Genomic DNA, 12,129 nt, shown 5'->3' with positions numbered 1-12,129 from the left:
GATGGTTCCAGTCTTGTGTGCTGGTTAATCAATGCAGCATTGCAGTTAGTAGATAAAACATGACATAGTAACAGCTACATGAGTTAAAACACTCGTTCACTTTAGTATATCATTTTTTAATACAGCATACTTCATTTTTTTTGTGTGTACACTTTGCTGTACAGTTCTTTGTTATATGGGATATGATTTAAAAATGACTTTTTAAATCATTAAGGCATTTGAGGCCAACTATTATGCATAGTATTGTATTGTGTATCATATATATTGTGTTAAATACCCTGTTACACCTGTTATATTGCTTAATTATAGTAGGTGCGTAGATGTATTTAAGTCTGAAAATATTTTTTTCTTTTGATGGATTGTTTATTTGCGCAGAGGCTGTTATGTTCAGATACAAGAGCCGTGATTCATATTGTGTATTGTTCTCAAGAGCTTCATTACGTCATGTCATCTGTCTGATGCAGACATTCATTAATGTCAGCAGACTTTATTATGTATGTGTGTATGTGTTTTATCGGCTCACACTGATATAGTACTGTAATTTTGTTCTGCAGTGCATTAAGTAAAGCCAGAAGTCTTTGCTGCTTGGCCTCATCGCTGTCTGTCTGCCTCTCACAGCCTTCTTGAATTCTCTGTATGTCTATCTCTCTTTCTTTCTTTCTATCTCTCTCTCTCTCTCTCTCTCTCTCTCTCTCTCTCTCTCTCCCTGTGCTCCATTTAAGCACTCCTTTCTCTCTCCCCTCCCTGTGAATGTGTTCGTATTGAAAGATGTATATTTCAGCTCTATCCACGTGTGTTTGTCTGTGTCCACACACACACATACGTTCACACGCACGTCGCACGCACACAATACTTTGGGACCACCGTTATGAATTGTTGTTTATGTGATCTTGTATGTCTGTCCACAATATGTTTTTGTGCAAAAAGTCTGTGAACTGTATGTGCTCTATTGCTTCATGTACGGGTTTCTTTTCATTTGACCCTTGACCTTTGGCAGATGGTTTGAAGCTTTGCCAGGGAAGCAATGTGTGATTCTGCAGACCAGACAGATTTTTTGAGTGTATGTGTGTGCGAGCGCTGTAGCTTATCTCCTGAAAGACACAAGAAGTCCAGCTCAGGCTGTGTGATTGTAGATCTAAGCCCTGTTGAAAGAGGATGTACACACACACAGACAGACAGACACACAGCATTGATAATACAGAGCCGTTTTAACTCGCACTTTATCATTTCACCCTCTGATGATGCATTACAGTACTTGCATTGATGTGTTCATTTGTGTATGTGTGTGTCTGTGAAAGTGCAACTCTGAGAAATTGTTTCTCTGTTAAACGGCCCAGGGGATTTTTGTGTATCTGTTTTTGGTTGTGTTAGATGTAATATACACACATATTGCGTATTAATATGTGTCTCTGAGGTTGTTGCATCTATTTGAATTAGTGCATGTGTGTTTTTATGTGCGGGGGAGAGAGTGTGAAAACGAGAGTGCATGTGTGTTTGACAGACAGTAGAGAGTTTGTTTAAACTGCAGGAGTATTTTGCATGACCGAATCATCAAATGGTGGTGTGTGTGTGTGTGTGTGTGTGTGTGTGTGTGTGTGTGTGTGTGTGAATAAAACCTGCCACAGCTTGGCTAGTATCACTCGTAATGTTTGTCAATTAAAGGACACAGTCTCCTCTCTGTATTTCACTCTTGTTACACACACACACCCACGCACGCGCACACACACACACATGCACACTAACTACAACTCATCAAATCCATTATGTTATGAGTGCTCATCATGGCAGTGTGTTAGCAGGAAGTCATCAGGGTGTCTGGTTCCTTCCTTCACGACGCACACACATTCACGCAGTCTTTCATCACACCTAACCACACTCCAGCACTCAGGTCCACTACAGCAACTCATGATCACACCACTACAGAACCTGTTCATATCAGGTTTATTTATAAATTAAAATAGCATAATTTGAGTCACATTGAGATGAATTCATTAATCACTTTGACAGAAATTTATTTAGCTGATTCATTGTGTAATTTTGAACAGTTCATTAAAAGAACCAGCTCATATAAGTCATCAATTCATGAATTTGACTAAACTGGCTACTCAGAATAATAAGCCCTTTTTTACACAGAGATTACGGAAAATACACGGAAAATGCATTTGGGATTTGTCCGGGAATGTTTGATTTTTAGTTCATTCACACTGCCAATGATTTTCCGGAATATGTGTGTGTATTCACACACAAACCGTAAAGACACGTTGCATATTTAAAGTCCTCCACTTGGTAGTTTTTTCCACAACGTCCAAAGTTTGCTTATTATCCGTGATTTCCTTCCCTCGAAAAAAAAACAACGGCTTGATCCCTGGTCTCTGCTTCAGTCCAGTTTGCCGACATTTCTTGCCGTGAATGTTGATCTGCGTCTAAATCCCTGTGTCAAAAAGCTGAACCATAACTTCTGGTTGCGATGACACGCGCGTCCTTACTACGACACACCCCTTACGCCATTGTTTCTGCATCTTGTTCACGCAAAATGCTTTCCGTAGATGGTACGGCAATGTTACTAGGTCCTCTTTACGGGAGTGATTCCAGAACATTTACGAATGTGTTTGTGTTCATACAGAAGCCTCATTGCCAATTTAACAGAAATTTTCTGAGACCAAAGTGCTGTGTGAATGGGGTTTAGGTTTTGCATGCAGCCAGTGAAGACAATGCAATTCAAAGATGTCTTGTTTATTTACTCTTAGTATTATTTTGTGGTCTTATAATGTCATCACATAAAATCAAACACCAAAATTCAAACCTACAGCTAAATATTGAAAATAAAATATTATTTATTCTGCAGTGATGACATATTCAGCCTTGAGAAATAGCATTAAGTGTAAATGATGTACCTGTATAGCTACTTAAATATATTATTTTATGAGAACAATCAATTTTGTAAGTAATTAATACTGTAGATTATAGTGTGCATATGTAACATTCATTTAATTATATATCAATGACATTGTTTTTAATTTGAACCAAATTACAGAAAAAATAAAGTACACATTGTTCTTATATATATATGATGTAATTACACTGTAATAGACAAAGTTACTTGTTTAGTTATAAATTCAAAGCAAATTTAAATGCATCTAAATTTAATTACATGCAGGTAAATGTCATATGTAGTAGACATGTCTGTCACATACTGTGTTTTTCATCACATGTACAACACATGCCTTCACTGCCATCATCATCTCTCTTTTTTTGTGTCTTGTTCTCTGTCTTTCTCTCTTCCCCCATCCCTCCTCCCGCTCACAGCTCAGTAAATTATTGATCAGAGAGGCGCCTCCGTGGATCACAGAGTTTGTGAATGTGTGTGTGTGTTTGCACTCAGAGCAAAGACAGTATGTACACCAAACATAGACACACTCACACATGCACACGCGTGCACACAGGCATGCACACACACACACACACACACACACACACACACACACACACACACACACACACACACACGTACACACACACACATGATAGTGTCATGCTACTATAATGGCACACTGTGTCTCTCTCTCGCTCTCTCTGTCTCTGTCTCTGTCTCTCTCTTTCTCTCTCTCTCTCTCTCTCTCTCTCTCTCTCTCTCTCTCTCTCTCTCTGGTCTTCTTTCACACAATCAGTGTCAGTTTCATCATGAACATAACCAGACCATCTCATTCATTCCCTTGTTGTGTTCTTGTAATGATAGCAACAGATTATTGCAGTTTGCACAATGTATTTCCATTTACGTCTGTGTTCGTGTATATTTGTGTGATTCTGTGTGTAAGCTACAAAAGACTTTGAGTCAGGACATTGTGTGTGTGCGTGTGCATGTGTGTGTGTGTGTGTGTGTGTGTGTGTGTGTGTGTGTGTGTGTGTGTGTGTGAATGGTGATGCTATAATCACATTTCTGCTGGAGTGTTGGCTGTGGTCCAAGCTGAAATCTGATGCCTGTGAATGTTTCCCTCCCACAAGCCTTAGGGAAGTGTTTACTGAATGTGTGTGTGTGTGTGTGTGTGTGTGTGTGTGTGTAAATGTTTCTGTACTGCAGTCTGTCTGTGGAGATACTGCATGAGTATGCGTGCGTGTGTGTGTGTGTGTGTGTGTGTGTGTGTGTTTAGTCGGATGTGAGTTTGCATTGCTTGAGTTGATTTGCAGGTGTGCCTGTGGGTTTGTATGCATGTGTGTGTGGCCATGTGACTGTATGTGTGAAACACTTCCCTGACCTGTTACAGCTTGTCAGTGCTTCATGGCCAAATGGCTCTGTGCGCACACACATACACACGCGCACACATACACACGTGCGCACACACACACACACACACACACACACACACACACATAAACACGGATCTCAGCCAACACGTGCATGTTTAAGAGAATAGCAGGAAAGACTCTTGTTAGCTTGCTTACACTTGTAAAACTGTCTGAGCAGTGAAAAAAACAGTCACTGTAAAAAGCTTTTCATGGTAGACTCACATTCACAGAACAGATGAAGCTATGTGTACATTTGTGTGTATGTATGTGTGGTAAAACTGGTTCGTATGACTAATGATCTCCTCTAAATGAATAATTGCTTTTTTCCTTTCACGCTCCCTCTCCTTACATACACTCAAAGTCAGACACACACACACACACACACACTCACACACACATGAGTGATAATGGCAGGAGAGCACGTAAATCACCCCTATGTCCGACACGCATCCTTAACCAAGAGAGAAAGTTCCAAGGGTGTGTGTCTTTGTGTAAAAGAGACAGTGAGAAGATGAGGGATAGAGGTGAGGATGAAAGACAGAAGAAGGAAAAAGAGCTGAGGAATACAGAGAGAAAAAGAGCGGGGTGAAGGTTGGACAGATAATCAGAGAGAAGAGAGAGAGAGTGGGGAGGGAGAGAGAATGAGATGGAGATGTTGGTAGCATAGCAACTCAAAAACTCTCGTCTCTGTTCACTCTCTCTCTCACGCTTAGATGATCTTGACCAATGACAGCATGTGTCCCTGGAATGCATTATATTATAGTTTTTTCTCCTTCTGTGGAGAGTGAAACAAATCATCTGTCTGGCACACACACAGGCACGGGCATATCAGTTTGCTTAATAATGTGTGAAGTTTGCTATGGCAGGGAGGACTGGAGAAAGGTGAACCGTGTGAATGGTCACATTCAGGATAAGGACATAATCAAGTACTGGTGGACGATATGACAAAAAACATACAATATGAGTTAGGGCAGTAAGATATACAGAAAGTGACACCAACATCGGAAATTTGTCACAATAGTTTGCAATAACTGAATGATTTTAATACTTTAAAAAGTTATGTATAATCAAAGTTTTAGGTTGATGCAGATATCAGAGAGACTGGCGACAGAGAAAGTAATGCTTGGTTTCTTTTCCCAAAAAGATTGTGAAACAATATTTGTTGTTTTTACTTTTAAAGTGCACCGATTTCATTGCTAAAAACAACGTTATTTTGTGTATTTGGGATAATAAAATGTGTTTGTGTGGTTTATGGTTAAAAACACGTTATTTTACACATACTGTACATTTTTGTAGCTCCAGATTTTCTGAAACGCACTGATTCATGTACAAAACTCATCGATTTGAAAAGCTCTAAGTCCCTGATTGGCCAGCTAATTTGTACATTGTGATTGGCATGAATACCTCTGACGTCAGCCAGAAATGTGACGCTCCTTACCATGTTTGAAAGATTCGGTCACAATTCAATGCTCAGAGGAGTAAACTTACAGGCTGAATCCGAAGCTAGAAGAATTATGATAATGTCGGTCTTGTCTACATCACCAATCCCAGGAAGTAAACTGTTGCCTACAAACTGTTGTGTGTGATTGTTGTAGTCCAAGAAAAGAGATTTAAAGGAACAGTATGTAAGAAATTTATATCAATTAATCATAAAATGGCCTTGATATGTCACTAGACATTAAGAAATCATTTTAATTTCAAATACTTATATCACTGACAACAGTGGTCTGGCCAGGATATTGTCATTTAAAAAGTGAAGTTGCAGCCCTCAACTGATGTTTATGTTGTGATTTTGTGTATTGGCCACCAGTTGTGTGATTGCAGTACCAGTTTTTGCCACAAGGTTTGTGATTGCAATACCAGTTTTGGCGCAATCCTACATACTGTTCCTTTAAGTTGGAGACAATAACTTGTGTCATCGTTTACATATTGTTAACATGTACTAATACACACTTATACAACAAAAGGAAATGTAAAATTGTGAATCGGATAATTGGTGCTCTTTAAATATATTTTTATTATTCAATTTTTTTACAAACTTAAAGCATTATTTAATTGCATATCATATACTGCTGCAGTGCTTTTTAAACTTGGGGCAGGTCCACCCTTGATGGCATGAGATGGAGCCAGGTTGCCCAGTCTTAGGACATTTTATAAAATACAATACAAACATACCTCAGAAAAATATAGCTACAAACCAACAACACTACATTGTATTATTTCTAACGCATAAATTATTATTATTCATTTTTATTATTAATTATTTAATTCAAATTTAACATTTTAGATAGTTTTTTGTCATTTTGGGAGGCTGCGAAGGGATGCACCCTACACAGTGTGGGGGGCACACCGAAAAGTTTAAGAACCACTGGTATACTGCATCATTTAGCAAATTATCACATACGCCATGTTTCTTCAATATCCCCCCAATATGAGTAATTACTGATATATCTCACAATATAGTTATTAGTCATGGTCAGTACATGTTCAATTTCATAATTCTTAATATTAGTGTTGTTGATACTAGAGAAAATATGCACAAATATGCACAATTGTTTACATTTGATAAAGATATAACCAAATAATGATTTTGATGTGTAGTTGACGGCTCAGATCACCTGGATTATTTATAGCACATGCACACAGTAAAATGCCAGTCCAGTCAGCAAGTGTGCAGCTGCTAAATTAAGTTCAGTCTCGTGGTTTTATTGTGCTTTTAATAACTCTTTTAATACGACACATATCCTACTGTACTGTTTTTTCTCATTCACTCATGTTTCTTTGTGGATCTTGCTGATCTTTCAGTATGCAATCATTCTTCATTTTGCATATTTCATGCAAATCTCTAGCAGTTAACAGACTGTATTGTCTCCACTTTCATATTAGATCTCCATTAATAAAGTTAAAAGTGCATATCTGATATGCCTCAGATTTACCATCAAACCGAACCTCCAAATGAATCTTTAATACCCCATAATGTTAAATCATACATTTATGTTTACAGTTACAAGTTACATGTGTATGTTCCTTGAATCTCGAACCTGTAAGCTTGTTGTTGCTAAAGCCACAATGTTTTGTGTAATGTTAAAACATTATATCTAGAGTGCCCAAAAATGTATCAATAAATATATTTATACAGTATGTTCAGATAAGGTCCTAACATGAAGTCTGGTGAGCAGCTTATTAGGATTTTGAATAGCTTTTATTACCAGCCCTGTCACCCAATTATCATTCTGTTCTGATTCCACTTGGATCACATTTTTATACCTGCTTGCATACAGAATTATCAAATACCATGAAATGGTCACTGCTGTAATTGCAGATAGAGACTGAGATCCGTCACAGATTGAGCTGTATTGTCATGCTGCTGGATGGCTCACAGTTTTAATTCAGTCTGGCTCAGTCAGATGTGTGCCTGTGATGCTATAAATGTGCTATGGGTGACAAATACGAATGATGACAACACTAAATGTACAGGGTAGCAAAAAAAAGTATACTGTCTGGTTTGAGCTGCAATGATAGGAGATCCAGAGCATGTGTGTTTGTCTGTGAAAGCCACAGAAGTATGTTTACTTGTTTCTGGTAGTGTCTGTGTAAGCGCACTGTATGTGTGTGTGGTTATGCTTTAATGTGCTGTTGGCATATGTTAACATTTGTTTCTAATTTATAAGATTAATCACTTTTAAAATAGTCTGTTTATTACCTGCATCTATCAAATGTATTATGAATGCATATAAACTGTGTTTGTGAGTATGTATGCATGCATGCTTGCTTGTTTATCCATGAATACATCTTCAATCTTCCAACCTTCTGTCTATGTGTTAGGTGTGTGTACACTGGGACGGTGAGCAGTGCGCAGAGAGGAAGTGGAGGAGACTTAGAGAAGAATGTGAGGTGGTTTTGTTGGAGCAGGACCTTGTGTGGGCTGCCAAAAGAACCGGCACCGACAGCAGCATTGTCAATGAAAAGACAAGCCAGCAACCCGCCTTGGTAAGTCCACAAAAACCCACATTGCCGCTTAATTCCACTTCTGTCTGACAGATGATTGATGGAGCGTCTGACACATATTGCTCACCAAAATAGAACAGCTTACAAATGTCAAGCTCCAATAGAAATTTGGCCAGCTTTTATGCTTTATGAGGTATGAGTGTCTGGTTTTGCTGGTCAAAGACAAATTTCAACCATGGTTGACAATAAAGTTGTATTGTATTGTATTGTATTGTATTGTATTTATTTTGATGTAAGTAAGGGGTGTATGCTGTCGTATTCGCAAGATTTCAAGCTGCTATAGTAAACTTTTCCAGGAGTTCCAGGAAGTGGTAGCTTAATGTGCAAGCTTTGTGTCATTGTATCATTAAAATATATTTTGTTAGAGCTACTTGGTAAAACATTAATATACACTCACCTAAAGGATTATTAGGAACACCATACTTATACCGTGTTTGACCCCCTTTCGCCGTCAGAACTGCCTTAATTCTACGTGGCATTGATTCAACAAGGTGCTGAAAGCATTCTTTAGAAATGTTGGCGCATATTGATAGGATAACATCTTGCAATTGATGGAGATTTGTGGGATGCACATCCAGGGCACTAAGCTCCCGTTCCACCACATCCCAAAGATGCTCTACTGGGTTGAGATCTGGTGACTATGGGGGACATTTTAGTACAGTGAACTCATTGTCATGTTCAAGAAACCAATTTGAAATGATTCGAGCTTTGTGACATGGTGCATTATCCTGCTAGAAGTAGCCATCAGAGAATGGGTACATGGTGGTCATAAAGGGATGGACATGGTCAGAAACAATGCTCAGGTAGGCCGTGGAATTTACACAATGCACAATTGTCACTAAGGGGCCTAAAGTGTATCCCCCACACCATTACACCATTGCATTAATGAGAAATTGAACAGGTGTTCCTAATAATTCTGATGATATAAAAGTATATAGATATTTGGATAACAATGCAAAAATTGATGCAAAGTCATTTGTTTGGGGTGTAGATTATAAATTATAGACTTTAATCATAGCTTTGTTCCTTTTTTTGGTGGTTTAAGGATTACGTTGGCATAGACCAAATGAAACGGTGAATGTGAAAAACTTTAATGTGAAAAGTGTAACCAAAAGTAGATTCCTAGCTTGATATATGGATACAGTCAAAATTATTTCTTTCTATCTTAGTATAAGGTTTAGTTAACTGCAAAGCACTAGTAATGTGTCACTACCTATGTGTACACTACACATTAAAAACTTCTGCGTATGAATGATGTGTCACTCAGCTGAGAATGAATGAAGCTAATAGGATTTTTCTTTGATGTTAGGAGTGCTTTTATCGCCTGAGACTGACTGGCTGATGTGTCCTGTTTTCATCATCTTTAACTGCTGTTATTAGTCATTAGCTGCTGCCTGTGTCACAAATTATGTAAAAAAACATTCTTGCTTTTTATGCCCGAGATAAAAGGCTTTATTTGTGTCACTGCAGGTTTAGACTCTAGATATCTGGATCTCGCTTACGCAACCTCATATATGACGCCATCTAACATGACTAACCATGTGGCACTATGGGTTACCATGCGTAACCTGGAGTAACCATGGGTCACGGCCATTTACATGGGTAAATGGGGTTACCGTGGCAACAAAGCTTTTTTTGTTCAACAGGCTGTGTTTATAGGTTTGTTTGATGAAACATTACAAGTGTGTGTGCAGTGTTACTTGCCAAGCTGGTCAGTATAAAAATGCATTTCTGCAGCAAGATCTGAAAGAGAGAGAGAAAGAAAGAAAGAAAGAAAGAAAGAAAGAAAGAAAGAGATTTTACATGGCGTCTACTGATCCCACTGTTCTCATTTATCTTACTCTGCCAACACACACATCTATTTCCCTTTTCATGCTCACTGTTTTCCTCGTTTCGCTTTTTATTCCTCTTTTATTCCCCTCTCAGCAACACACACACATCAAATGCTCTGGGCAAGAAATGTGTAAGATGAATATGAGGCAAAAGTACAGCATGTTACATTTTATTAACATTTGATTATGTTTCAACCATACATGCTTTTCCAACAATGAACAACAACCATTCATCCTGACTTTTATATGTGTTGTCACCAAATGCAAGCTCTCAGATTGTAGAAACAATGGATCAAACTGATACTACACTACTATACTATGCTTTTGATATCTGAACAATTAATGCATCAGTACGCTGCTCATTACTTTACACTTGCAGCCAATTGTCTCATTATGCTCACGCTTAATACAAGTATTAAAATACAAACGTGTTGATCCATTCAGTTGGTATATTGTATATGTAAAAACAGGTGGTAAAATGTGACATTCTGTACTCATAATCACATTTTAATGTATAAACATTTCTTGAATCCACAGCAAAAAGAACAATTTAGCTTTTATTGTCCCAATACTTATGGAGGGCACTGTAACTGAAAGGTCCTTTTTTTCTCCTGAGCACTTTCAAAAGCAATGTCTAAGCAATGAAAATCTCCTCAGAAGTGGTTAAAACAGTCACAGACAGGCTCTGTTTTTAACTTTTAACTCTCTTTCTCGCTCTCTCTCTTTCTCGTTCTCACTTTCCCTCCCTCTCTCTCCCTTTCTCAGACACACACACAGATCAGGCTGGTGTCTTTCTCTGCTGTAGAATATCACTGAGTCAGCAGCTGTGTTTTATCACTGTGACCTACACACACACACACACACACACACATACGCACGCACACACATATTCAAACACATGCACAGACACACACAACCCACCATTGTTTCATCTCTTTTTTTAATTTAATTTCTCTCTTTTCTCAAACACTATCAGCTCTTCTTTGTCAAACATTAACAGAGCAAGTATATCAGTCTACTTGTCAGAGAGAGATACAGACGCTCACTCACGTCACGGGATGAAAGCCAGTTTGTGTGTGTGTGTGTGTGTGTGTGTGTCAGACCATTATCACACCACTGTGCGTGTGTGTTTGGGTGTGTGGGATAGACTGTATACCTATGCGAGATGTCAGAAAAATATGAGTTTGTACAGTTCATATATGCACGCATGTGTATTTTTCTGTGTGTGGGTGAACTTGTTCATGTTTGTTGGTACTGAGAAAGAGTTTTGACCTTTATAGTTTTCAATGATGCTATGGAAACAAAAAGACCTGGGTTTTTACAAGAATGAGAAACAAGAGGATTCTAAGAAATGATCACTCAGAGTACACTGTGATTATGATTACTTTAGATCAAAGCTAAAATTGAGCATAACTACTATGTTACTTGTTAGTTTCTCTACCGATTTCTATAGATTTCTGTTTGTGAATGCCCTCTGTTAAGATTGGCTACCAAGTTGCTAAATACTGATATTCTGGTAATATGTAAACATGGATGGTCAAAAATGAATGTCATCTTGTTGTGATGTAAGCGAGTCGTTTTCGCAGCTCTAGAATGTTTGTATGTCTACATAACTATGAAGTACACTGAACTATTAAATAAAAAAATCCTGATCTATTATTATTATTATTATTAGTGGTGCTTGCATTTATTATTATAATAATTATTATATTTTATTCTTAAACCTGTCCCGGACACTTTTTTCGGCACGTAACTCACACAGTACCCTAGCAACGGAATAATCGGCATTAGAACATCATAGAGACACTGGGTTGGACCGTTTGACTTGAGACTCGGAGTGTAAATCACTAGTGGATGCCAATTTTTTTCCATAGCAACCAAATACAGGACCCTAGCAACCAAATAAACAAAGCCTTATATCTCTGCATCAGAACATCATAGAGACACCAACCCAGTCTCACCCCATGTCGTCAATATTTGACGACACTTGACCATTCGTCAATAT

At 38.2% G+C, this 12,129-nt stretch overlaps 1 protein-coding gene across 1 annotated transcript in view; it reads left to right on the top strand.

Moving 5' to 3' along the window:
- The window catches only part of LOC141362590 (probable JmjC domain-containing histone demethylation protein 2C), a 59,676-nt gene that overhangs the window by 2,208 nt on the left and 45,339 nt on the right, over nucleotides 1-12,129 (top strand). Inside the window, exon 2 of the mRNA XM_073864874.1 lies at nucleotides 8,110-8,274. Coding sequence (XP_073720975.1) covers nucleotides 8,110-8,274 — 165 coding nt within the window. The remainder of the gene's footprint in view (nucleotides 1-8,109; nucleotides 8,275-12,129) is intronic.

The sequence above is a fragment of the Misgurnus anguillicaudatus genome, unplaced genomic scaffold (assembly GCF_027580225.2).
Source record: "Misgurnus anguillicaudatus unplaced genomic scaffold, ASM2758022v2 HiC_scaffold_28, whole genome shotgun sequence".
Classification (NCBI taxonomy): domain Eukaryota; kingdom Metazoa; phylum Chordata; class Actinopteri; order Cypriniformes; family Cobitidae; genus Misgurnus; species Misgurnus anguillicaudatus.
Note: the sequence above shows the minus strand (reverse complement) of the source record. Positions and strands in the feature narration are given on the sequence as shown.